General features: G+C 59.1%; 1 protein-coding gene across 3 annotated transcripts; it reads left to right on the top strand.

Annotated features, from left to right (window-relative positions):
- The first annotated feature begins 3226 nt into the window (after positions 1-3226).
- Positions 3227-25093, top strand: MLLT6 (MLLT6, PHD finger containing). 3 transcript variants are annotated; one of them, XM_040640724.1, is made up of 20 exons: positions 3227-3356; positions 4567-4646; positions 5121-5175; positions 5408-5517; positions 6455-6558; positions 6785-6878; positions 9147-9302; positions 10183-10281; positions 12513-12735; positions 13246-13860; positions 14316-14503; positions 14743-14851; positions 16057-16123; positions 16322-16467; positions 17018-17215; positions 17322-17410; positions 18499-18848; positions 19284-19374; positions 20369-20719; positions 21223-25093. In XM_040640724.1, the coding sequence occupies exons 1-20, from the start codon at positions 3248-3250 to the stop codon at positions 21262-21264; spliced, it is 3276 nt and encodes a 1091-aa protein (XP_040496658.1). In that variant the 5' UTR covers positions 3227-3247; the 3' UTR covers positions 21265-25093. The 3 variants fall into 3 exon arrangements, with proteins under 3 accessions (XP_040496658.1, XP_040496659.1, XP_040496657.1); XM_040640725.1 differs by having other exon boundaries at positions 9144-9302; positions 12513-12651; XM_040640723.1 differs by having other exon boundaries at positions 9144-9302.
- Positions 25094-25586: the final 493 nt, after the last annotated feature.

Genomic DNA, 25586 nt, shown 5'->3' with positions numbered 1-25586 from the left:
GGGCGGGGCGGGGCGGGGCGGGCCGAGCGGGCGGAAATAATTTTCTGTTTGGTCCTCTCTGCCCCAGTCCCTTAGCCGCGGGACGCGCGAGTCGGGCAAGGATGCCGGAGGCGGGAAGCAGGAGCGGGAACGCGCTGCCCTGGCACGCTTAGAGGGGCGGGCGGAGAGGAGAAGAGCGGGGATTGAGCGCCTACTGTGTGCCTTAGCGCTTTCCAAAAGGATTTTCGTTAGATCTTTACTACGGCAATTGCCAGAGGGAGTTAACGTCCCATTTAAGAGGGACAAGCTGAGCCTGAGAGGTGAAGTCACTCGCCGAAAACTGCACAGCCAAGATCAGCGTGACACCCCAAATCAGTGCTCAGTTATGCCAAGGAGAGCAAGACGAACTTGAACCACTTGCTGGCTGAGTCCCGCTCTTGCTCTTTTTTTTGTGGATAAGCACATAGTAGGTTCTCAGGAAAATATTGGAAGACCGGGAATAAACTTTCTAGCTCAGCCCTCGGAGTACCCGCCGCGAATCCAGCCCAACCCGGGCGGCACCGGGTTTCCCCAGACGTCGGAAGGGAGCGTTTGCGATGGGCGGACATCCCAGTTAAACACAGGCATTTGACCAACACGTGGTGGCGGAGCCCCAGACCTAGCGGAGGACAAGCTGGGTTCAAGTCCCTGGCTCTGCCGCTTTCCGGCTGTGTGACTTTGGGCAAGTCTCTTCATCCGCCAGAACCTCAGCTAATCTATTTATAAAATGGGATATTAACACCCATCCCAAAGGGTTATGGGAAGGATTAAACGAAACAGTGTTCCTAACACACTTACTAAACGCACAAATATCATCGCGCGTTCACCTCACAATCTTCGGGCGCTGCACCCGCACGGGATGAGAACCGGAGACAAAGCCTCCGCCGCCCCAGTCCCCACGTCGCCCACCCTGGATGCAGGGACCAATGGGCCTTCGAGTGACCCTCGTCCCGCGAAACCCGAAACTTCGGTCATTTTGGCCGCGGTCGGTCCCGAAAGCAAATACTCAAATTTTCCGAAACTGGTGCATGGCTAGGGTTGACATTTTTGTGTTTAATTTTCTTGAAGTTTTATTCTTGTCGGGAAAAGTAATTCGTTAGAAACTCCTAAGTGAGACTTCTCGTCTGTTTCTTTTCGTATGAGCGAAGTTCACGAAGCGGACCAAGATACGGGCACTTGGCAGTCCTCGCAGGAATCCCGGTCCTCTGGCCCGCTCCGACAATCCCCTAGCTTTCGGCCCCATCCCCCAGGCACGGAAGCAGCAGAGACAGGCCTCCTCCCCGCCGCGCCCGTTTAGGCAGTGCTTCTACGTCCTGGCAGCCCTCAGGGATTCGCTGGTCCCTTGCAGGAGTGAGGGGAAGTGGAGGGCTGCAGTCCAGAGTTCAGCTTCCCCGACCTCCCCAAACGCCAGTGTCGCTGGGATTAGGGAGTAAATCCCTGACGCCAAAGACCAGGTCAAGGACAAGTTCTCCCCCGTTTTACTCCCCCTCCTCTCCTGGGCGGGGATTCACCCCCCCCCCTTCCCGGATGAAAGGTACTAAATAGACGCGAAGGGAGGGGCGGCGGCGGGTCCCGGCCCCTTGATGTTCCGGTTGAACAGGTGCTGGTGAAAAGGAGGCGGTCCCGGCGGAAGAGTCGGCCAGGGGGGCAGTGCGCGGAAGGGGGGGCAGCCTCCTCCCACCCTCAGGTCCCCCTGCGGGTCTTCCCCTCTCCTCTCCCTCTGCCCCTCCCCCGCAGGAAGCCTTCCCGGGCGCGAGGTCTTTGAAGTGTCGCTGAAGCCCTCAGGGCTGCCTTCTCCCCTCCGCCACCCCACCTCCCGCTGAGGGAGTGTGACCTTTGGTCCCTGAGGGCGTCCGCCCCCCTTAGGAAGGGAGGGGGTCAGATTGCGTCCTCCTGGCCCACTCCGGTCTTGGGATAAAGCCATCGAGCTGACTCCCCTCACTTCCTCCCAGACCCCATTTCAGGGGCTTTAGTCCTTTGGGGGTGCTGTGTGTGTGTTTGTTCTGTGTTTGTGTGCATGCCTAGAGGTCAAGTGTAACTGTGTTGTTTGCGGGCACTTCCGTAATTGTGGGTCTCTAACTGGCGTGGGTCTCTAAGTGTGCCTGCGGGGCCGGATTTGGGGATTGTGTCTCTCTGGGAGAGTCAGGTGCTGAGGCTGGATGAGACTGGGGGTGAGTTTGTGTCTGTGGGTGCCTCCGCGTGCCTCTAAGGGGTGCGAGTCCCTGTGCACGCGCGTCTGAGTCTATAAGCTGGATCGGAAGCTCCCTGAGGGCAGGAATCCATACCTGTTTTGTTCACTGCTCTATCCCAGCGGCTGCACATAGTCAGCATTCAATAAATATTTGTGTAATGAACAAATGTCTGCATGTGAGAGTGTCTACCCTCCAGATGAGCCTCCGAGGAAAGAGCCCACAAGCGGCCACCCAATGAGCACCCCCCACACACACGGAAGGGCGAGCGGCCCGAGTAGCTCCCGTTCGTTCTAGCGCCCCTTCCTCTGATCTCCACCTCTGAGCTTCCTTGGAGTTGAACAGCAGAGACGAAGACCTGGGCGAAGGGTGATGTAGAATTGGAGAACCGGGGCCGAGACGGAAGGGCAGGCGGAGGGAGAGCTCAGGAGCAACAACCGAGAGCCACCGAAAGAAAAAGAAAGAGGGAAAATACGCGCGGAGCGAGCGAGCGAAAACCTCCCTACCAAGCCAGGCTTTGTTCCCTGAACCTAAGACTTTACCCGGCGGCGGGCGGCGGGCGGGCCGGGAGCGAGCGGAGGCGCGCGGCCATGGCTGCCGCGGCCGGGCAGGGGGGCCGGGGGGGCGGCGCGTGAGCGGCGGCGCGGCGGGGCGCGGGGCGGGGCGGGCGCCGCGATGTGCCACTCGGCGCCTCCCCCGCCGGGCCCGGGCTGTGCGGCGGCCGGGCGGCCCTGGTAGCTGGGCGCGCGGCGCGGAGGGGGCGAGCCCGGCGCGCGGGTCTCATTGTTGGGGGGGGGGCCCGTCGGGGCATGAGGGCGAGAGCACGGCGGGGGGGGCGGCCAGACAGAGCGAGAGAGGAGGAGGAGGAGGAGGACGCCGAGGAGGAGGAAGGAGGAGGCAAAGAAAAGAAGCGGCGGCGGCGGAGGAGGAGGAGGAGGGAGCGAGGAGGCGCGCGGCCCCCCGCTCCCTCCCTCCCCCCCTGACCCCCGACCCCCGCCGGCCGGCCCCCCGCCCCAGCCCCGGAGGGAGCTCATGGGAGTATGAAGGAGATGGTAGGAGGCTGCTGCGTATGTTCGGACGAGAGGGGCTGGGCCGAGAACCCGCTGGTCTACTGTGATGGGCACGCGTGCAGCGTGGCTGTCCACCAAGGTACGGGGGTGGCCCGCGGGGGGCGGCGGGACCCCGAGGGCGGCGCGCGCGGGGAGCCCCGGGCCGCGCCCTCCGGAGACCTCCCGGGGCTTGGGCGCCCCTCCCCCACCCCACCTGAAGGGAAGGGAGGCGTCGGGGGGCTCCCCCCGCCCGGTCCTGGAGGACCGGGTCAGGCATTGTTTTCTTGCCTATTGTTCCAGTCCCGCGCCCCCCACCCCAAGTTGAGGGAGTTTGGGGACAGACTAGGGGGCAGTGAGTGCACTCTCCGCGCCCCACACCGCTAGTGTCGGGGCTGCTGGGGGAATGTTTACCTGCGAGGTGTCCCCTCCCGCCCGGTTATTTTGGTCCTGGCTCCCGGAGGGAGAGGTCAAGGGGGGGTCATCCCCCCCTCCCGCTTCCGGATACTGGGAGGAGCGGAATTGGGAAGCGAGGAGAAGGGTCCCAGGGGAGAGGGGACTCCTAAAATCCTCCGGGAAGAGCTGCGGATAGGAGAGAGGTTGTGCAGGGAGCCGGGAATCGAGAAGAGGGAGGTTTGGAGTTTCCCCCAACAGCACATGGTTCGGGAGTTAACTCCTTGAGGAGTCTTGCCGAGGGCGCAGGCTGGCATCTCCCGCCTGTCTGGCACAGCCAGCTGCCCCCCCCCCACCTTCCTGGGACAACCCTTAATGCTGTGGCTGTCCCGGCTTCCCGCCGCTCTCCTATTGGTTACCTGCACTGCACCTGCCCTCGGCCTTGACTTTTGACCTGTACCTATTATAGTTAGAGGCTGAAGATGAGGTCCCTGGATCCCCTACTTCCCTACCTCTTCCCTTGCTGGCCCTTTAAGAAATGCCCCCCCCCCATAACAACAAAACGTGTTTGACTATCGTAAATGTTGTCCCTCTGGTTTTCTCTATTCCTGATGATGAGGACTGTTCCCAGGCAAGGTGTTGGGAAACAGATCCAGAAAGAGCATGCGGTGGGGATGGGGGTCTTCTAGAAGTTTAAGGTCAAGGACTCAGACTTCTCATCCCTGTTTGGAGTGCTTGGTTTTGTGGTTGAAGGCTGGCCATGTGCTGTTAGGCATTCCTTGTGATCCTCCTGTCTAGTGAGTGACTCCGGACAGGGGAGCAGCCAGGCCCCTCCTTTAGAGTCACCCCCTTACCCCAGTTGCTCTGAGAAAAGCTACTGCCGACAGATTTACTTGGTGATTCTTCTCCCCACCCCCCAGCTTGCTATGGCATCGTCCAGGTGCCAACGGGACCCTGGTTCTGCCGGAAATGTGAATCTCAGGAGCGAGCAGCCAGGGTGGTGAGTTTGAGACTCCCTCCTCTCTTCTGTACACCTGAGCATCTCCTCCCAGTTAAACTAGGGGACTCAGAGAGGCTGAGGCTAGGGTGGGACTGTCACACAGGACTTCCTGTTTCCTGCACATCTCTCACCAACCCATCACTCCCTCAGCTTATCCTTTACTCTGCCCCCACCCTGGCACTGGGCCTTTTATTTTTGTTTGTTAGTGTTTGAACTTTTTACTGTGAAAAGTTTCCAACATGTACAGAAGTAGAGAGAATACTACGATAAACCTCACGTCCCCATCACTCATCTCCGACAATTATCACTCATGGCCAACCCGGTTTCTTCCATACCCCCACCCATCCCCTATAGACCGCTCATTTCATCCTGGGGCCCTGTGAATGTGTTCAGGAAGGGCCCAGCTCAGCAGATCCCCCCACCCCCTTTTGAAAAGCCCCCCCCCAAAATCCCTGTGCCCCCTTGCATTGGCAGAGGTGTGAGCTGTGCCCACACAAAGACGGGGCATTGAAGAGGACTGATAATGGAGGTGAGGGGGGCCCTGAGCCCCAGAGCTCATCCGTGGAAGTCAGCAAGGCCCCCTGAGTGGGGTCTGGGAAGGCAGGAGTGGACTCTGTTGGGTGGCCAGGGTGGGGCTGGAGGCTGGGTTTTCCTTCCCTGGCTGGCATTGGAAACTGATGGGAAGGCTGTGGAGGGGGGTACTGTGTGCAGCGTGGGGCGGGGAGGGGCCAGGGTCTCAGGCCGGCCCCCCACCGCCCCAGGCTGGGCCCATGTGGTGTGCGCCCTCTACATCCCGGAGGTGCAGTTTGCCAACGTGCTCACCATGGAGCCCATCGTGCTGCAGTACGTGCCTCACGACCGCTTCAACAAGGTCAGTGGGCCCTGCCCACCCCGTACCAGCCCCCACACCGCCCCCCCAGCCAGCCGTGCTGGGGTCCCTCCAGCTCTCTCTCCATCCAGTATAATCTGATTCTGTCCAGCCAAAGGGGTACTCAGGAGGTAGGTAGGCGCCTTCCACTGCCAGACACACGCCTGTGCTCTGGAACTCACGTGGACAAGTAGGCTCCGTGGCAGTAGTAGCAGCCGGGCGTGGACCTGAGCAAGCACGTCACTTACTCATTCACTGAACATGTTGTACCAAATGCCTACTGTGGGCCAGACCCAGGCCGAGGAACCAGGCACATGGGGTTGCTTATCGAAACAGCTGTGTTCCCGGCCCCGTGGAACGCAGGCTTTCGTGTGGGAAGACTGTAAATATCAACGAACAGGCAAATAAAAGAAATGCAGTTTGTGGTCAGTGCTGTGAAGAAAAGAAACAAGGTACAAAAATAAAGCCTACCTCGTGGGGGGCTGACGTTAGAGAAAGTGGTCAAGGAAAGAGACATGCAGGCTGAAGCCAGCCTTGAGGAGGGTGGCGTTCTGGATCCAGGCAGAAGGAATAACATGAGCAAAGGCCCAGAGGTGGGAATGAGCTGACTGCAGGCAAGGCAGACGTCGTTCCTGGCCTTCCAGAGCTCACCATCCAAGGACTGCTGTCCACTAAAGTAGCTACCAGCTACATGCGGCTATGCAAATTAAGATGCAACCCGATTTCAAGTTCAATTCCTCAGTCAGACTAGCCCCATTTCAGGGGTTCAGTAGCCTTTATGGCTCCTGTATTGGACAGCGCGGTATGGAAAAGTTCCATCATCGCAGAAACTTCGACTGGCTCGCCCTGGCCTAGGATGGCGGGGAGAGGAGAGAGCTGAGAAGGCCAAGGGATCCCTCGGGTAGCAGGGAGGAGGGGACGACTGTACCATGTCCCGCAGACATGCTACATCTGCGAGGAGCAGGGCCGGGAGAGCAAGGCGGCCTCAGGAGCCTGCATGACCTGTAACCGCCACGGGTGTCGGCAAGCTTTCCACGTCACCTGGTGAGACCCCTGCCTGTCCCGCCCCCCTCCAGGGTTCTCTGGGATCCCTGGCCAGCTGGCCAACCCCGTCCGAGGTTTGCCACAGACAGCTGTCTCTTTGGTGGCGATGGCGGGGATGCCCTCAGACGGTCTTGGCCTCACGCTGGCCACAGCCCAGGAGGGTGGGAAGGAGGTGGCCGGTCTGGTCTGTGGCCACAGGCTTCTCAGGCTGACCTCTTTCGCCCAGCGCCCAAATGGCAGGCCTCCTGTGTGAGGAGGAAGTGCTGGAGGTGGACAACGTGAAGTACTGCGGCTACTGCAAATACCACTTCAGCAAGATGGTGAGTCCCATCCGCCGGGCCGCGAGTGCGTCAGGCGGTCCTGCGTCGGAGGGTGTGGGCTCCGGGCCAGGCTGGTGCCAGGTGCTAGGGGTCAGAGGTGCCGTGAGGAGCTTTGCCACCAGATAAGGAAGAGGTGGAGGTACAGCCTGCGGGAGGTGAATGAGGGCTGAGCCAGGCGGTCCGTCCCAGAAGACAGAGCTCAGACCCTGCCTGTCAGAGTCCTGGAGGCTTCAAGGAAGAGGCGGCATTTAAGTGGCGTGGAAGTGGCAGCAAGAAGAGCCAACATTTGTGGGGGTGACTGTGCTCTGGGCTCCGTACGAAGCTCTTTACATGGGTCATTTGACGTGGTCCTCCCCGCCACCCTAAGAACTGGGTGTACTGTATTTTCCACTTTACAGATTAGTGAACTAAGACCCACCGAGGTCGTGTATCTTATCCCACAGCTGGTGTGCGGGATTCAGAACACACAGTTTGATCTGAAAGCTCCTTGGGGACCTGCCAAGCAGAGGCAGAAAGAGATGAGGCCTAGGTGGAGGGACGGGCATGGGCCGAGTCCTGAGGTGAAAAAGAAAACTCGGGAACAGAACGGGGTGCTTGGGGAGAGTGAGGCAGGAGATGACCAGAAAGCTCAGGCGGCCAGGGCAGGGCTGGCTTCTGCCCTAGGCTTCTGGGGCCCAAGGAGAGGCTGGATGAGGGCTTCTAGTCCATGGTTGTGGAGAGGCCTGCATGCTCCAGAAACTCTGGGGGTGTCCTGGAGAGGGAGGCTGCGGCCTGACTGGGAATGCAGCGTGGACCTCACCCCTGCGCCACGGGCTCATAAGCAGGAGGGTAACATGATCAGATTTGTTTTTTAGGAAGATTACCCTGGCAGCCACCGTCAGGCTGGATCCAAAGGGCTGAGGCTGGCGGCTGGGAGACAGCTGCGAGCAGGGGGGGCTGGAGGGATAAGGCTGGACTCGAGAGCCGTTTCTAGGTAGACAGGCCTACATGTGGGGGTGGCTGAGAAGGGGCATTTGAAGGCGGGACAGAGAATCCAGGCTGTCCAGGCTCGGGCACCCGGGCCTGCTATGAACAGGGGGTACGGTGGGCTTCTGTAGGGTTGTCCTGTGTCCTGTTCTGCCCTCGATAGTTCCAGTTCTTGCTTGTCACCCTGGTGTACTTATGAATAGTTCCCACCCTTTGTTTTCAAAAGTGTCCTGCTTTGGATCATAAATTATATGGTCACCTTGGTTTCAGGGTTTGATAACAACTTAGGACAAGGTAGGGAGCTCCGTGTGGCAAAGAGGGGGTACCACATGGGGAAGTTCACGTCCGGTGACTGTCAGCCCCCCAGGCAGGGTGGTGGTAGCTGGTGGCAGCCCCAAGGAGAGAAGGCTGGGCTGGAATCCTCAGGTGCCCACCAGGATACGGTGGGTCAAGGTGTGAGGGGGACCATGAAGAGGAGAATCTAGTGCTTGGCAAGGAAGGAGCAGTACCCACCACTGGGGAGCAACTGAGTTGGACAGGGCTTGAAATTAGTCCTTGGATTTGGCAACTGGGAGGTAGCGGGTGACTTTAGAGGGGAGACCTGCAAGTCTGGGACAGGTGAAGCTATAACGCAGGGGGCAGTCCTCAGCAGTGAAGGGAAGGAGGGGGCAGGCCCTGGCTGGGAAGAAAGGCAGAACAAGGATCATTTGGGTTTTTGCTGTCATGCATATTTACTTCCCCCTTCTTAAGGGCATCAGGTCCTTTGGGACAGAAGGACCCACTGTGGGTTTGATGGAAGGGGAGGGCCAGGATCAAGAGAGAAGGGGCTGATGGCTGGAGCGAAGAATCTGGAGGGGGAACATGGGGTGGAGTGTGGGGGAGCAGGGACTGCCCAAGAGGGCCCCCCTGCAGCCTCTACCCCAGCGAAAGAGGTAGAACTGGGCTGTGGCTCAGGCTGCCTAAGATGGGCCAGGAGGCACCATGGAAAGATGTGGGCAGAAAATAAGAGACTCAGGCCCTTGTCCTACCTTTAGCGGTTCCTTGCCCGGGCCAAGACGCCCCTAGCCCTTCTGGGCCTCAGTTGCTGGGTCTGTGCATTGGATAAGCCAACTGGGCAAGCTCTAGGACTTAGGGTGGGGGAATGCCTTCTGCTGAGCAGAGCACCACTGAAGACACAAGGTCCTCTTAGTGACAAGCAGGGTGGGAGGGACTGGCCCCCCACGATCCTCTGACTTCCAGGAATCTTTTCCTAACCTATCAAAAGGAGAGTTTGGCAATTCCTCTCTCTTCTTTCCCCAGAAGACATCCCGGCATACCAGCGGGGGCGGCGGAGGAGCCGGAGGCAGCGGCACAGGGGGAGGTGGCAGTGGCTTTATCGCTGGCCGGAGAAGCCGGTCAGCCTCTCCATCCACCCAGCAGGAGAAGCACCCTTCCCACCATGAAAGGGGCCAGAAGAAGGTAAATGTTTTCTCCCTTTCCTACTCCTGCCCACACCCACAAACACATAACTCTTTTTTTTTTTTAAGATTGTATTTATTTATTTGAGAGACTGAGAGAGCACAAGTTGGGGGGAGAGGGGCAGAGGGAGAAGCAGGCTCCCCACTGAGCAGGGAGCCCGATGCGGAGCTCAATCCTGGGATCCTGGGATCATGACCTGAGCCGAAGGCAGACACTCAACCGACTGAGCCCCCACAGGTGCCCTAACACATAACTCAAAAAACAACCACAAGGTGCTCCTGAGGCCTTGGGGCCTGCCCTCGCCCTTCCTCTGAGGCCACTAAGAGCCAGCAGGGGACTGAGGAAGTGACACACGAGGGTCAGGGAGGGTAAGATGAGGGCCTGGCTTCCCTGGAGCTCTCTGTGTGGTTCCTCCATGTCCTCCCTGTGACATGACAGTGTCTCCAAAGCCCTCGACACACGGCCCTGCACGTTTGCAGACACCTGCACAGTCCAGCCACGTGAGAGCCCAGTTGTCTCCATCCCCTGGTACATCACAGTGTGCCTGGTTCCCCTCCCAGCTCCACACCCAGCTCCATGTCCCAGGTGGACACCCTCGCAGGTGCGGGCTCCTGTGTGTGGTACTCTGTGTCCCTGGCGTGCGAATGGGACAGGCTATTTTTAGCACGTAGGGAGGGTGAGGGGGAGGGGCTGTTGGCTCCCAGAGCAACCTGCTGGAGCCATTCTTGTCCAGCCTAAGTCCCCCAGTCTCTCCATAGGGGGACATGATGCCCACAAAGCCCATCCCCGAGAGGGGACTGCTCCCCACGTGCACATGGCATGTGTCTCCTCAACCACACTGTCGCCCACAACCCAGATCTGGTCACTTCTCCCTCCCCAGAGTCGAAAGGACAAAGAACGCCTTAAACAGAAGCACAAGAAGCGGCCTGAGTCACCGCCCAGCATCCTCACCCCACCCGTGGTCCCCACTGCTGACAAGGTACTGCTGCCCACCCCTGGGGGAGTGGCCGAGGTAGGGGAGGGGTCACAGTGAGCCAGGGATTCTGGGCACCCCACGCAGCTTCAGGTTACTGTGCCTCTGTTCCCCGCCCCACCCCTCTCCACTCCCTCCTTCTACCCTATGCTCCTCAGCCCCACCAATCACTGACCAACCAGGAGGGGTGGGGTAGGGGGTGTTGCCCTGCCTGCTGGCTGCCAGATGTTTACATCTGCCTCTGTCCAGATGGAGAGCCTCAGCACTGGGCTCTTGTCTGCGGGTACAGTACTCAGGCTGGTTCTCCAAGTTCTGGGGCCCATTTCCCCAGAGACAGGCAGAGAGGAACCCTTCGCTCTCAGCCCTCCCCCACATCAGGACACTGCCCAGACCCTGTCTCCCAACCAAAATCTCATGGTGTAATGGGGCAGGCCCACGGACAGCACCCTGAAACCGCCACTCATCCCACCCTTCCCAGGCTTGGTATGTCAGGCCTGTCTCCAGAAATGGGCAACATCTGGAGGAGCAACCAGCAGGCCCTACCCGAGGCTAGGGAGTTCCTAATCCAAGCCAGAGCAGCCGCTTCCCTTCCCTCCTTCCAGCCCCCCCCCCAACAGAAGGATTGCAGGGGCCTGGAGAAACTGCTTCTTCCTGTCGCCATTACTACCCCACTCACCTCCACTGGCCTTAGCAGGTTGGCAGAGCTCTGGGCATCTTAGCAGAAGGCTCGAGTATCAGGTTTCCAGGGTGATGTTGTGGCAACTGTCCCAGTAACCCGTGGAAATAGGACCAGAGATATGGGAGTTCCCAGCAGCCAGGTGTCCCCTTGGACATGTAGGAGCCTTCTGCCCATCCCCCTCCGCCCACCCCAGCATTTCAGCTACCCCTCCCCCTCACCCCTTTCCTCCCTTGCTCTGAGAACCACATCTGGCTCCCTTCAGAACTCCAGCTGTTGAAAAGAACAAAGAGGAAGACAGAGACCAGGACTCCGCCCAGGGAAGGGCAGTGCAGGGCGGCTCTCGTCCATCCTTCCTGTAGCATTTGTTCAGTTACTGAATACCTGGTCTCCACCAGGAGGAAAAGCACCATCCCTGGCAGTAATACGAAGCCCTCACTCACTCACTCACTGCATGCCAGGGTCCCTTCTCGAACAGGAGGATGGATGGGGTCTGCGGGGATTAGCTCATTTAATCCTCAAAATAATCCAATGAATTAGGTATTTTATTAACCCTGTCTAATAAATGAAGAAGCCGAGGCACAGAGAGGCAGAGTAATTTACCTTAAAAGCACACAGCTAGTACGTGCGGGAGTCGAGATGGGAGCGCAGGCAGTCCAGCTTGAAGGCCCATACTTCTGCACAGGCCACCGTCTCTGCGGTATATTCACAGCGGCTACCAGCATCTGACAGACCCCACACTGTGTATCTGGCTCTGTGCGCCTCGAGCCATTCCAGAGAGGCCTAGCTGGCCCTGTAAGGATCCTGAAGCTCAGCGAGGTTGAGAGGCCGCACAACAGAACACAGCAGTAGATGGCAGAGCCCACCCCGTCCGCCCCAGAGCCCATGCTGCCCTCCGGGGGTTGCTGGAGGCCTTGGACTCAGGGACTGGATGTTTCAGTGCAGTGTGGCAACTGTTGACATGGCTGATGTGAGGACACGGTGCTCTGGAACTAAGAGGACAGAGTGGCCGGATCCACCCCGGGGATCACAATGGCCTCATAGATCGAGGCCTCATGGACTTCCAAGCTGGATTTGGAAGGATGAGAAGTTTCCCGACAAGAGTCAGGATAGGCTGTCCCGGCAGAAGCTTGGCACTGCAAGCAAGCTCAGCTTGTCTAAGAAGGGCCCAGAGTGGCCAGGGGAGGGGGTACCAGCCAGGTGGCTGCACCACCCAGGGAGGGGTGGTGACTGGCGGGCTCAGGGATGGGGCCAGGGCAGCGGTCCCTCTCCCCTGCGCACGTCACGGCCAGCACAAGTCCAGCCTTCTGGGACCCACTAAGCATTTCTTCAGCGGGTAACTGAACACATGGGCACGTGTGGACCGGCTCAGGGACCATGGGTGAAGGACAGACAGACTCCCCTGTCCTCACACCTACCTCCCTGATCTGGGCGCCCCGCCCACAAGCAAACTTGGACTCTCCCCCTAGTGTCGGGGCCCTATGTACTCCTGCCCCACTGCCAGGTCGTGGGTGAGCCCGGGCAGCTGGCCTTGAGCCTTCGCCTCTCCTCCTTCCCTCAGGTCCCCTCCTCAGCTTCGTCCTCCTCCCACCATGAGGCCAGCACTCAGGAGACCTCTGAGAGCAGCAGGGACTCGAAGGGGAAAAAGTCTTCCAGCCATAGCCTGAGTCACAAGGGGAAGAAACTGAGCAGTGGGAAAGGTGTGAGCAGTTTCACCTCCGCCTCCTCCTCCTCCTCCTCCTCCTCCTCTTCCTCCTCCTCTGGGGGGCCCTTCCAGCCTGCAGGTGAGTGTGGGCGTCCTGGAGGAAGCTGGGGGCGGGACAGCCTTGGCCCAGAGCTTCTCTAGCAAGGGCCTCTGCACGCTGCTTTGCATCTCATTTGCTTCTGAAATTGGTTAAAGATGGGGGCTCCCCACCAAGTGACTCCTCTCGGGACCCTCCCCTCAGCCCCTCCCTCTCAGGCCTCACCCCTCCACTGCCATAACAGTATTCATCATCCCCTGCACTTGGACCATGAGGTGCCATTTTTAAAGTCCCAACACTAATGATATCTCCTGTAATCTCTACAGTTTGGTGAGGTCAGGTGGACAGGAGTTTTCTTTTCCCTTTATCGATAGCACGTGGGAAAGCTGGGGTGGGGGTGGGGGACACTCATCCCAAGACATAGAAACAGTGGCAGAGCTAGGACAGGAACCCAGGCTTTCCCCAGGCCCCCCGACCAGAGCTCTCTCCAGCTAGTGCAGTTGGGAGGGGGGATCTGGGGCCCAGCTGTAATTCCGGTTTCCCTCTGTACAGTCTCGTCCCTGCAGAGCTCCCCTGACTTCTCGGCATTCCCCAAGCTGGAGCAGCCAGAGGAAGACAAGTACTCCAAGCCTGCAGCCCCCACCCCTTCAGCCCCCCCCTCTCCCTCAGCCCCCGAGCCCCCCAAGGCTGACCTCTTTGAGCAGAAGGTGGTCTTCTCTGGCTTCGGGCCCATCATGCGCTTCTCCACCACCACCTCCAGCTCGGGCCGGGCCCGGGCCCCATCTCCTGGAGACTATAAGTCTCCCCACGTCTCGGGGTCCGGGGCCTCAGCAGGCACCCACAAGCGGATGCCCACACTGAGTGCCGCCCCTGCACCTGCCGAGGAGACCCCTGAGACAGGCCTGAAGGAGAAGAAGCACAAAGCTAGCAAGAGGAGCCGACATGGACCAGGTCGTCCCAAGGGCAGCAGGAACAAGGAGGGGGCTGGGGGCCCAGCTGCTCCCTCCCTGCCCAGTGCCCAGCTGGCTGGCTTTACTGCCACTGCTGCCTCACCCTTCTCTGGAGGTTCCTTGGTCAGCTCTGGCCTGGGTGGTCTGGCGTCCCGCACCTTTGGGCCTTCAGGGAGCCTTCCCAGCCTGAGCCTGGAGTCCCCCCTGCTAGGGGCAGGTTAGTGACTCTTGGGCATCTCAGGGCCCAGCCAGTCTAGTGAGGGAACAGAGGCATAAGCATGCAGTCAGAGGGAAATGTGATAGGAACTGCTCCAAAGGACAGAGATAAAGGACGGAAGATCCAGTCAGCTCTCAGACACTCCCCCGTACCGTCTTCTGCAGGGTTGTAGTGGGAGAGATTGGAGTAGAATGTCAATAGGACTCACCTATCAGAAAAGCCTGGAATCCCCCTGGCCTGGGCAGACAGTCTAATAAGCAGGCATGTCAAGCAGATGTCACATAGGCAAGAAGTGACATCTTTGCAACAAGAGGGTTAGACTGATGTGTGTGGCCAGATCCAGGGGAGTAGTCTCCCCGGTGGGGGGGGGGGGCTGCCCCAGCCACCTGACTGAGCAGGGGTGTGGGGGTGGTGGTGACTGTAAGCTTCCCTCTGTGTCCTTCTTGTGCCTGTAGGCATCTACACCAGTAATAAGGACCCCATCTCCCACGGTGGCAGTGGCGGAATGCTGCGCGCTGTTTGCAGCACCCCCCTCTCCTCCAGCCTGCTGGGGCCCCCAGGGACCTCGGCCCTGCCCCGCCTCAGCCGCTCCCCATTCACCAGCACCCTCCCCTCCTCCTCTGCTTCTATCTCCACCACTCAGGTGAGGCCTTACCCCTGGGCTCCTCCATCCCTGGGCAGGTGGGGGCCAGGCTGCCTGGGATACCAGCTCTCCACGGGAGAGATTGAGAGATTGGGCTTGGTGGCCACCTGAATGTCTCCCTCTCTCTGGTCCTCTCCTCCCCAGCACACCTGATCCCCGCCCCCTCTACACACACACACACAGTTGTGCCCTAGATCCCAGAATAACCACCAGGCTGGACTATACCTCCTTTCCCTCAGGTGTTTTCTCTGGCTGGCTCTACCTTTAGCCTCCCTTCTACCCACATCTTTGGAACCCCCATGGGTGCCGTTAACCCCCTCCTCACCCAAGCCGAGAGCAGCCACACAGGTATGTGTCTCTGACCCCATTCTCCTTTCTTCCCAAAGACCTGAGGGGCACCCATCACCTGCATGACACCCCAGAAAGATGGGAGGGCTTTCTGGCTGCCCCCTCCCTCTGGCCATTGCCCGCCCTGAAAAAAAAACTACACAACAAACCAGAGTACACTTTCACGTTAAAAAACAAAACAAAACAAAAACCGTGGAGGGACGGGACAGGACCCTCAGAATTACTACTGCTCCATCTCACAGAAGAAAAAGGCTTAATGATTTGCTCAAAGCAGTTGAAGCAGAGAAAGGCAGAGCCAGAGCTCAAATTCTGGTCCCGACTCCAGGCCCAGTACTCTGGTCACTTGCATAGTTCCCTGCTGGAACATAGTCCTCGGGATGGGGCCTTTTCGGGTCCACCAGCTGGGCAACCTGCGCTCCGGGTATTTCGGAGTTAAGGGGGAGGATCGCAAGCGCCCCTCCCCCTCCCTGGAGAGTCAACCCAGCCCCAGAGAGCTGATTGGTGCAGAGACACCACCTGGCCGGTTAGGGGGCGGGGCTCACTACCACCCCCACCCCCGGCCGCCCCTTCAGGTAAACCTTCTTAAAGGGGCCGAATCTGATTCCAGAATTAATGACCTGACCGCGCAGGGTAAACTACCTTTCCCAAAACCCAAATTGGAATTCCAACAAAAGGTTTTGCAGTCTAACTTGTGAGCTTATGAATATGAGAAGTCGCACAAGACTAATTATAATAGCTGCAGTTATTAAGGGTTTGCTGCAGGACAGCTGACACTTGACATTTATTACCTTATTTTTAATCCTCCTAACAGTCATTTTAGTGAGATTAGTTTCAAGCCCAAGGTCAGATAGTAAGTCCAAGTTCAACCGAGGACTGTCTAGACTCTGAATTTCTATAACCCTGAATCTACCAGGAAAGAAATTGGGAGGTGGTCCTGAAAGAAACCAGGCAGCGGCCGCCTTTCTGCCTAGAAAATGGGAAAGAGACCAGATCCCATGGCTGTGCCTCCCAAGGGGCTAGGTTTCCAAGTCGGGGCTCCCAGCGCCTTACCAGCTAGAGCGCCTTACGAGTCTGGGGTTGGGGGAGATCCTGGGGGAAAGGGGTCTGCGGTAAAGTCCCAGATCCCGCACCCACTTCCCAGGCGGGGACCGTGAGGCCGACGGCACCCCTTCCCCGCTGATCCCTGCTCCCCTTCTCCTTCCAAGAGCCAGACCTGGAGGACTGCAGCTTCCGGTGTCGGGGGACCTCCCCCCAGGAGAGTCTGTCTTCCATGTGAGGGAGGGGGCGGCGGCTTGGGGGAGGGGCTGGGAGCGGGGCTGGAGGGACACTAGGGGGAGGAGGGGACAGAGAGACGGGCGCCAGGAGAGGGTGGGGTCCAAGAGGGGACGACTGGAACCCCTAGGGGGGAGGAGGGAGACAGGAGTGGGGACGGGAGGTAAGCCTGAGTCCGGTTTTCTCTTCCGACCCCAGGTCCCCCATCAGCAGCCTCCCCGCACTCTTTGACCAGACAGCGTCTGCACCCTGCGGGGGTGGCCAGTTAGACCCAGCGGCCCCCGGAACGACTAACATGGAGCAGCTGTTGGAGAAGCAGGGCGACGGCGAGGCCGGTGTCAACAGTGAGGAGCGGTGGGCCCGGCCTGGGAGACCTGCCCTAGGACCCCCCAGACTCGGTCACCTTTCCCTCCGAGGTCCCCAAAGTTCTTTAAGGTTCCGCCCTTTGGCCCCGCCCCAGCCTTAACTTGTGGCTACCACGAGCCTTTGCTAGGTCGGGCTCCTGGGCCTTTGCTAGGTCGAGCTCCTGGACCTTTGCTAGGTCGGGCTCCTGGACCCGCCACCTGTGTGCTCCCGCCTTCGGCCCCCGCGGCCTCCTGGCCCTTACCTTGTTATGCTCCAACTTCCAACTTCCTCCCGCCTCTACTCTCCCACTCAGGGCCTCAACCCCCCCTCCCCCCGCAGCCTCGGGCCCCGCCCCTAGTCCTCACACCTCTGGCTCACCCGGGTGCCGCCTCCCCAAGCTCACCTGAATCTCTTGCTAGCAGGCGCCTTCTGTTTTAGGTCTCAGTCTGATTTCCTCCGCCAGGCTCCGCCCTCCAGGCCCCGCCTCCGGTACTCTCGCCCCGCCTCCCAGGCCTGCGGGGCTCAAGCGTTCTCACCCTCTCTCTGCAGTCGTGGAGATGCTGAAGGCCTTGCACGCGCTGCAGAAGGAAAACCAGCGGCTTCAGGAACAGATCCTGAGCCTGACGGCCAAGAAGGAGCGACTGCAGATTCTCAACGTGCAGCTTTCTGTGCCCTTCCCCGCCCTGCCTGCCGCCCTGCCTGCCGCCAACGGCCCAGTCCCTGGGCCCTATGGCCTGCCTCCCCAAGGTAAGGGGGCTGCCACCGGGTCAGGGAGTGGGAGCCTGTGCCGGGCGGTGCGAAGACATGGCCCCGCCTCCAGCCCTTGACCTCCTGCCCTGATCCCCTCCCTCAGCCGGCAGCAGCGATTCCTTAAGCACCAGCAAGAGCCCCCCGGGGAAGAACAGTCTTGGCCTGGACAACTCTCTGTCCACGTCTTCCGAGGTGGGCGCCGCGGGGGGAGGCAAAGCGGGGGGCAGGAGGGGAAGCGCCAGGGCCTCCAGGTCTGCAGCTTTTGGAGGCTGGGCGATGAAGTGACTGGCTGAGCAACTGGCTGACCGATCCGTTCTTTCTTTCATTAAATGATAATTATAGGTGCCTACTTAATGCCCGGCACTGGCTAAACAATCAGTGAGCAAAACGGCTGCAGCCCTGCTCCTGAAGATAGACTAGTGATCCAAGAAAATAATCATTACCAAACCAGGAAAAGTGCGAAAATGGAAATAATTTGAGGGCTGTGAGGCAGAATGGGGGTGGGATTCTTGTGGAGTTAGGAGGTGGGTAGGGAAGGCCTCTTTGAGAAGTATTTGGGAAGGGTTTATTACAGCAACTGGCACCCAATAATCCCCCTGTGATCAGCGGTGTTGGGGGGAGCGATTGTTAGGTTGTGGTTACTGCTGAAATCCAACCAACAGGGCGCTTGTTTACTTGAACAATAGTCATAGCAATAACGAGGATTCGTTGCGCACTTGCCCTCTGAAATCATGTCCTGTGCTGAGACTTTCAAAGTATTGGTTTGTTTAGGCTTCCAGTAACCTTACGGAATAGGTACTACTATCCCCCCCACCCCCGCTATGAGTGAGTAAACTAAGAGAAGCCAGGGAACTGTGGACACAGAATTTGAACCTGAGCCTTTCCCTCCGGCTGCTGTTCTCCTGCCTGCAGAGCTACTTAGCCTGCTTAAGAATCAGCGGCTTCACCCATATATGGGAATAAGGAGATGGTTCGGGGCAAGCAGTGAACCCTGGGTCTAGTTCACTAGATGGCCACCACCAAGGTCACTGTTCATGATTAACAAGAATTGTGAGGGGTCCTGGGCCCCCAGGAAGTGATCTGTAAACATGATTTGTGAAGACTATTTGGATTCTTAGCCTTTATCCCTGGGCCTTGCTTCTTCCTCCTGGGTGGCTCTGCCTGGGTGAGGTGGGGGTGGCTGTGCTCTGTGAGAATGCTGGTGGGTGCTGGGCCGGGGGCCAGAAAGGTCATGCTGGCCCCCTGCCCCTCTGACCCCTCCCTTCCCCCTCCCTCCCCAGGACCCACACTCAGGCTGCCCCAGCCGCAGCAGCTCGTCGCTGTCCTTCCACAGCACGCCCCCACCGCTGCCCCTGCTCCAGCAGAGCCCCGCTACTCTGCCCCTGGCCCTGCCCGGGGCCCCTGCCCCGCTCCCGCCCCAGCCACAAAACGGGCTGGGCCGGGCACCGGGGGCAGCGGGGCTGGGGGCCATGCCCATGGCTGAGGGGCTGTTGGGGGGGCTGGCGGGCAGTGGGGCCCTGCCCCTCAATGGGCTCCTGGGGGGGTTGAATGGGGCTGCCGCCCCCAACCCTGCGGGCTTGAGCCAGGCTGGCGGGGCCCCCACGCTGCAGCTGCCAGGTTGTCTTAACAGGTGAGGGAGAGCTCAGCCTGGGGAAGGGAACGGGGAGGCTGGCTCTGGGAGGGACTCCCCCCAACACCCACTGTCCCCCCAAAAGGAAGAATGTTCTCCAGTCTTACAGGGTATAGAATCTAGTTGCCTCTTGGCCCCAGGTACTCCCTAGATGTTAGATGTGAGTGCCCTCTGGATGTGCTCTCCAGGGACAAAATCATCGGTTTCTTTCTTGCACCCCAAGTCTTGGTTTCCCTTCTGGGAAAGTTCTATCGAACTTGTCTCCCTCCCAGCAGTGTCTGAGCTTGCTCTGTTTCTCTGTAGTCCTCCTCTAAAACCGCCTATCCTGCCTTTCTCCACCTGGGACTGAGGGAGTCTGGGAATGTGGAGGGGCGGGGTGGGGGAGGAGCGTTTCCCTGCCCCTTCCCACGGTCTGTGTGTTGTCCCCTGCCTCAGCCTAACGGAGCAGCAGAGACATCTCCTGCAGCAGCAAGAGCAGCAGCTCCAGCAGCTCCAGCAGCTCCTGGCCTCCCCACAGCTGACCCCGGTAATGCCCCCCCTTCCCAGGCAGCTCCAGCTCCGCGGGGAAGGGCCCACGATGGACGCGGGGCCAGGCTGGGCCAGGCAGGCACGGAAGGGAGGGAGGGCCGCCCCGGGCTGGACCCCTGCGGGGCCTGTGGGGGCAGAGGGGGTAAGTGTTGCTCTCAGGCCCTGGGCATTGCAGAAGGGAGGCTCACAGCCTAGTGAGAAGGTCTGGAGGGTGGTGAGGCCCCAGTTACCAAGAATTTCCAGTCCCAGCCCCAAGGATGGGCAAGGGGAGCTGCAGGGTCTGTGGCTGAGCGAGTGGACACCCTGTCGCCCAGAGCGGCTCCTTTGGGTTCTGTGTTGGGTGTTGGGTTCTGTGAAGGTTTCCTTTGGAGAAAAGGAGTTCTGCCTTTTAAAAAGGAGGGAATTGAAAAAAAAACAAAACATAATCGTTTTCCTAGAAACACAAGAAACCAATTCAATTGGTTTCCTATATGGGGCCAGATGGGAACAGGGGTAGGAGCAAGATTTCCAAGTAAACCTTGATATCGTTTTTGGTGTTTGGAACACTGACAATGCCCTGCCTATTCAAAGCAAAAATAAATGAATCTTAAAAGAAACAAAACAAAACAAAAAAAGGGGGGAGTTGAATACTATTGACCTAGCCTAGTTGTTTCTCAACTTGGGGTCATACCACCCCTGGGGGCATTTGTGGTTGTCATAGTGACTAAGGAACTGATGCAGCGAGGGGGTGGGGCCAGGGCTGTCAGATCTCCTCCAGCGCTGGGCCAGGAGTGCCCCGGGGTTTACAGACCCTCAGGACCCAGACCGCTGCTTTCTTATCCAGATGGGGAGACTGAGGCCCTGAGTGGGGAGTTCAAGACAGGACCTTGACTGCCCGCCCCCCGCCCCGTCTCCTTCCTCATGGCTCCCATGAGATGGGACGGGGCCCGGGCCAAGCAAGGCAGGCTGGCTCCGGGGACCACTGTGCCCTGAGCCATCTGGCCCCCTTGCAGGAACACCAGACTGTGGTCTACCAGATGATCCAGCAGATCCAGCAGAAGCGGGAGCTGCAGCGGCTGCAGCTGGCCGGGGGCTCGCAGCTGCCCATGGCCAGCCTGCTGGCAGGAAGCTCCACCCCGCTGCTGTCTGCGGGCACCCCCGGCCTGCTGCCCACGGCCTCCGCCCCCCCGCTGCTGCCCGCCGGGGCCCTGGTGGCTCCCTCGCTCGGCAACAACACGAGCCTCATGGCCGCGGCGGCGGCGGCCGCAGCAGTAGCAGCAGCAGGCGGACCTCCAGTCCTCACGGCCCAGACCAATCCCTTCCTCAGCCTGGCGGGGGCGGATGGCAGTGGCCCCAAAGGAGGGGTGAGTAGGGGCCCCCTGGCCGTCCTGTCCGCCTTCTCCGGGATGGGCAGAAGGAGGAAGGAAGCGACCCTTAGGTCAGCAAGGCACCCTGCTCCAGGCCCCCGGGCCTCTGCTAGCTCCGCCAGAGGTGAACTCCGAGCACAGGCTAATAGCAGAAGGACCGCTTAGAAAATGGTGTTCCTTTGGGGAGGCCAATTAGAAAAGTCGGTTTCCTCTCTGGGTGGGCCCTTTGGAGAAAGGCCCTCCCTCCTTCCTCTGAGGGCATATTGTCAGAGCCGGGGGTGCTGGCCTTGCTTAGCTGGGTGCCCTTGTGCAGGGCAGCCTGCCCTCCCCGCCCCCCGAAACACAAACACATCCCTAAGCCCAAGAGCCCAGGGCGGGGGCTTCAGCCGGGCTCCCTCACTGCCCCCTCCAGCAGCAGCCTTGCCCCAGGCAGCTGTTCTCAACCGGGTGCTAGAACCAGATGCCTCCTAAACCCCCAGCCTCCCTTCCTCTCTTTCCAGACCGCTGACAAAGGAACCTCAGCCAACCAGGAAAAAGGCTAAGTCCACCCAGCCCCTCCTGACCCCCAAATGGAGGGGGGCAGATCTTGGCCCGAGGGGCCCTACCTGGCCTGGAGCAGGCACCTGCACCCAGACACTGGAGAGCCCCAGCCCAGAGCATGTGCTGAGGCCCGGGGAGTGTGGGGTGCTCCTGGTGCCGAGGACTGAGCCAGAGAGAGGGATGCCCCTTCCATTGGCCCACTCTCCCTCCGCACTGACCCCTTTATGAGGGGCTCAGAGGGAGGACAGGCTCCAAGCCCACCTAGGAGCCCCCACTCTCAGCAATGTTTTGAGGTCCTCCAAGAGCCATGTGGGCTATGGCATAAGTGGGGGGTTGGCTGGACCCCTCACATAAAATGGATCAGCACTTGAGTGGGGAGCGGTGGGGGGACAGGCCCTGGGCCTGCCCGTGCGCGGAAATCTCTTACAAAAGAAGGGGTGGCCCTGCTTTACCTGCAGTTTCTTCCCAACTTGGGCAGAAGAGATCCCTTGGACTGTGTCTCCCTGGTCCCCTGCCCCCCAGCGAGGGTTACAAGCTGAGCTTGTGAAAGCCCACAGCCGAGGGAGCTGAGGAAGGGGCAGGACGGCACCAAACTCAGCCCTTGCCCCCCACCACTCCCCACCTCTGGAGGGGGGTAGGGGAGGGCAGGGGGGAGAGGCCCAGCCCCCTTGGCGCCCCGCCCCTTGTTTGCACTATTGGATTTAGGAGTGCGGAGGGTGGGAAGATGGAGCTGCCTGACTCAGAGAGCGCGTGTGCCTGTGCGTGTGTGCATGTGTGTCTGTGTGTGTGTATGTGTCTGTCTGTCTCTCTGTCTGTCTGACTCCCCCCGGACCTGGGGCAGCCGAGGGCAGGGATAGGAGCAGTGCTCAGATGAGGCAGCACCAGAAGGGGACTCCCAGCTTTTGTTTGCACCCTCCCCACCTCACCAACTTTGGTCCCTTTCTGGGGGCAGGAATGGTTAACCAAAACCAGACCAGTACTCCAATACTGGAGAGTAACTGGGGGCTGGGGGCTTTGAATCAGGGTAATGTCCTACCTTCCCTCCCCCAGACTCCCACACGGTCTCCCGGCCCCCTCAGAGCTCCCCTTCCCCAACTGATAGGTGGTCCTGCTTCCCTGGCCCAGGGGGAGTCCCAGGGATCTGGGGGATGGGGCAAAGGGGGGGGGTAAAGTGCCACTTCCTTTGGTGAGAACCTCCCTCCAGAATTAGCCAGCTTGCTTCCCCCGCCCCGTCACCCCCACCCCCACCAACCAGGGGAGCCTTCAGCTCGAGCTGACCCGACACCTGTCCCTTCACCCACCAGCTATTTCCCCGGGGTGTAGGGGGCAATTCTCACCTTAAAGAGCCCCCACCTGCCCAGAGCCTTTGGTGGCAAAGGCTGAGGGGCCGCTCGGGCAGCCAGGAGAGGGGCGAGGGTGAAGCCTGTGTCTCTGTTGCAGTTGCACTGGGGTTGGAGCGGGGGAAGGCGTTTCCAGCTTTCCCTGACGCTCGTGTCTCGTCAGTCTTTGCATGTGTGGATTTTTTGTGTGTGTTTCTGTTTGGGTTTTTGTTATTGTTGGTTTTTTTTTAAATAAAGAAAAGAAGATGTGTATATTTTTGGCAACGACAGAAACGTAGTGCAGATATATTTTTGCCTGTGCTGCTCAACTGGTTTTTTTCTGATACTGAAAATAATATTAATATTCCCGTTGATCAGACTTTGTAAGATGTTAGGGAGCTGATAAAGGAGGGGGTGGGTGGGAACCCTTCCGAGGGAATTTTTAGGCACTTGCAAGGGCTTGGGGGTGGGGGGAAGGCAGTTGTGATGACCTCAGAAATACTCACTTTTTATTAATGCTAAATATCAATTAGAAACGATAGAATTCTGCAGTTTATTCATCTTCTTGGTCTGTTAAGCTCTCTAATTCCCTGCCCCCAAACCACGGAAGAGAAAAATAACCTTTAGAGGTTTTTAGAAGAGTTGCTCGTTCACACTTACACCCTGGCCCGAGGCAGGCCCGCTAAGAGCCTAAGTCGACTCCTGTTCTGGATGCTGAGGGAAGCCAGTCCACTGTGCTGCTGCTGTGGCAGAGTGAGAGGTCCCTAGGATTTAGTGCACTGGAACCAAGACCTCCCCCCTCCCTCCCCGCACCCGAGAGCCTGGGGTTCTCATCTCCAAGAGCCTATGTTTTTCCAGCTTTCCCCAGGCTGGGGTGCAGCCGCAGGCAGGTTAGGTTCAAAGAAGGGACCCAGGCTGGGTACGGATCGCTGCTGTCCCTCCATTTGGGGCAGGGGGGCATGAGCGGGGTCATGCATTTCCTTCTTCAGAGGGAGCTTTATAATTGGAAAGTTCTGGAGATCTTCAGGATCTCAATGCAAGGGGAATGGCTTTACTGACCTCACCCTCCTTTCCCAGCCTCTGTCCCTTTTTCCAGGACAAAATTTGGATGGGGAGTGGGAAGAGACACCGATTGCTAGATGTCTCTGCCTAGCAGAGAGAAAGGATGTGGTTTGCAGGGCGGAAATGGAGTCTGAAAACGCATGAGAGGAGCTTCGTGTGTAGTCACGCTCGGCGTGGAGGTGTGAGGGGTGTGCATGCAGAACCCCTGTCCGGCTTTGAGGTCACGACTGGTGCATGAGTGTCAGAGCTGGAAGGGACCTATTTTCAGGGGTGGTTGGAGCCAGTTCCTTGCTTCACAGGTGATCGCTCCAAGCCTAGGAGGGGCAGGGGCTCGGGGCAGAGCCAGGACCAGCCCTCAGGACCCTGGCCTCCTGGTCCTGGGCTCTCTCGCCCCCCACTGCACCACCTCCATGTGGCTGTCGGTCTGTCCCTGTGTGTGTGAGTGCTGGGCTGGGCCCCAGGGTGGGAGGGTATCTATGTAGCACTGATTGGTCTTAGCTCAGAGCTGATGGATCCTCTCCATAGACAATGACACTTTAAAGATTGCTTTTTTTTTTTTTTTTAAGTTTTTCCTATTTGTGTGTGTCTTTCCCCTCAGGCTCCTGGGTCTACCACTGCTGTCTCCCAGTGCCCTAACCTTGAGGCTGAGAGCTCCCCACCCATTCCTGTACTGAGTTCTAGAGAAGTGCACCAGGGAAGGGCCTAGACAAGTGAGGGGAGCCAGAGCCAAGGGCCAGCTCTAAGAAACGGGAACCTCCACTTTTCCCTTTCCCTGAACTGGAAACGCAGACAACTTTTCAAAGGCACAGGCTCCCCTTGCCAACTTCCAGCATCTTCCTTGGTGTGTGGTGGGCCAAAGTTAGGAGTAGGCAGCTTGCTCCCAGTCCTCCCTTATCTCAATTTCTTTTTCTTGGGGAGAGGTGCCCAGAGGGATTAAGGTCACCTCAGTGGGGACTTGGGAGGAAGTGGGGCGCAATACCCTGGCTCCTCCCAGTCACATCAATCCGGATTCAAAGTGTGTCTAGCTCCCGACCACTTTGACTTGATCTACTGAAAAGTTGGGGACTGAGGAGTGCCTTCATTGCCCTTTGTTCACTTCCTCCAGCCCAGCTTGGGACTCAGGTGGCAGGACTGGAGACCCAAACCCTGACTCCCAGCCCCGTTTTCCCCCTATCCATCCCAACCTGTCTCAATGTAGCAGACCCTTCCTAGGGGAGCAGGGAGGGGAAGCCAGAGTTTGCAAACCCAGGGGCTCCTTTTACATTCTTTCTAGAACCTCCTTTATATCCTCAGCCCAAAAGGCAATGCCCCCTCCTTTCACTTCCAAGCCTGGAATTGTGCATAACCCGGATCTTGTATCTTTGTATAACGGACGTGATTTGTACGGAGGGCAGTTCGTAAACAGCACTTGTTCTTTTAATAAAAGAATGTTTTACAAAAAAAAAAAAAATCCAAAGAGCGCTGCTTTGTCTGGCTTTACTAAGGGGAAAGGGAGGGGAGTGCCAACTGAGGGAGCCTTGGGAGGGGATGGGGGTGGTCTGTTACATTTCTGTAATCACTCAGCATAGGAGTTCACAGCCCGGGTGCGCAAGACGCCGGGTTCCTGCCGACAGCTCGGACACCTGTGCCCACCCACAAGGAAGTAACGCGTCCGCCCGCGCCAGGCGGGAATCGGTTAAAAAAGCCAGCTCCCTGGGCGGTGGGATGGGGCCGCAGCGCGCTCGTGGAGACGCGGCCCCAGCCTCCGCCGCGGCCGCGGGCTCCCGGGAGGTCCCCGCCCACACCGGCAGGCGCGGGCCCGGAACGCCGCGGCGGTGCGACCGCCGGCACGGCCCCGTGCGCCTCCCTCTCCCGGGGGTCCCGAGGAGGCTGCAGCGCGGTGGGAGGAGAGGCAGCCGGGCTCCCGGCGGCGGGGGGGGGCAGGACTGCGCAGCCCCCACCCC

The sequence above is a fragment of the Ursus maritimus genome, unplaced genomic scaffold (assembly GCF_017311325.1).
Source record: "Ursus maritimus isolate PB19 unplaced genomic scaffold, ASM1731132v1 scaffold_24, whole genome shotgun sequence".
Taxonomy (NCBI): Eukaryota; Metazoa; Chordata; class Mammalia; order Carnivora; family Ursidae; genus Ursus; species Ursus maritimus.
The sequence above is the reverse complement of the archived record's forward strand: the minus strand, read 5'-3'. Positions and strand labels throughout refer to the sequence as shown.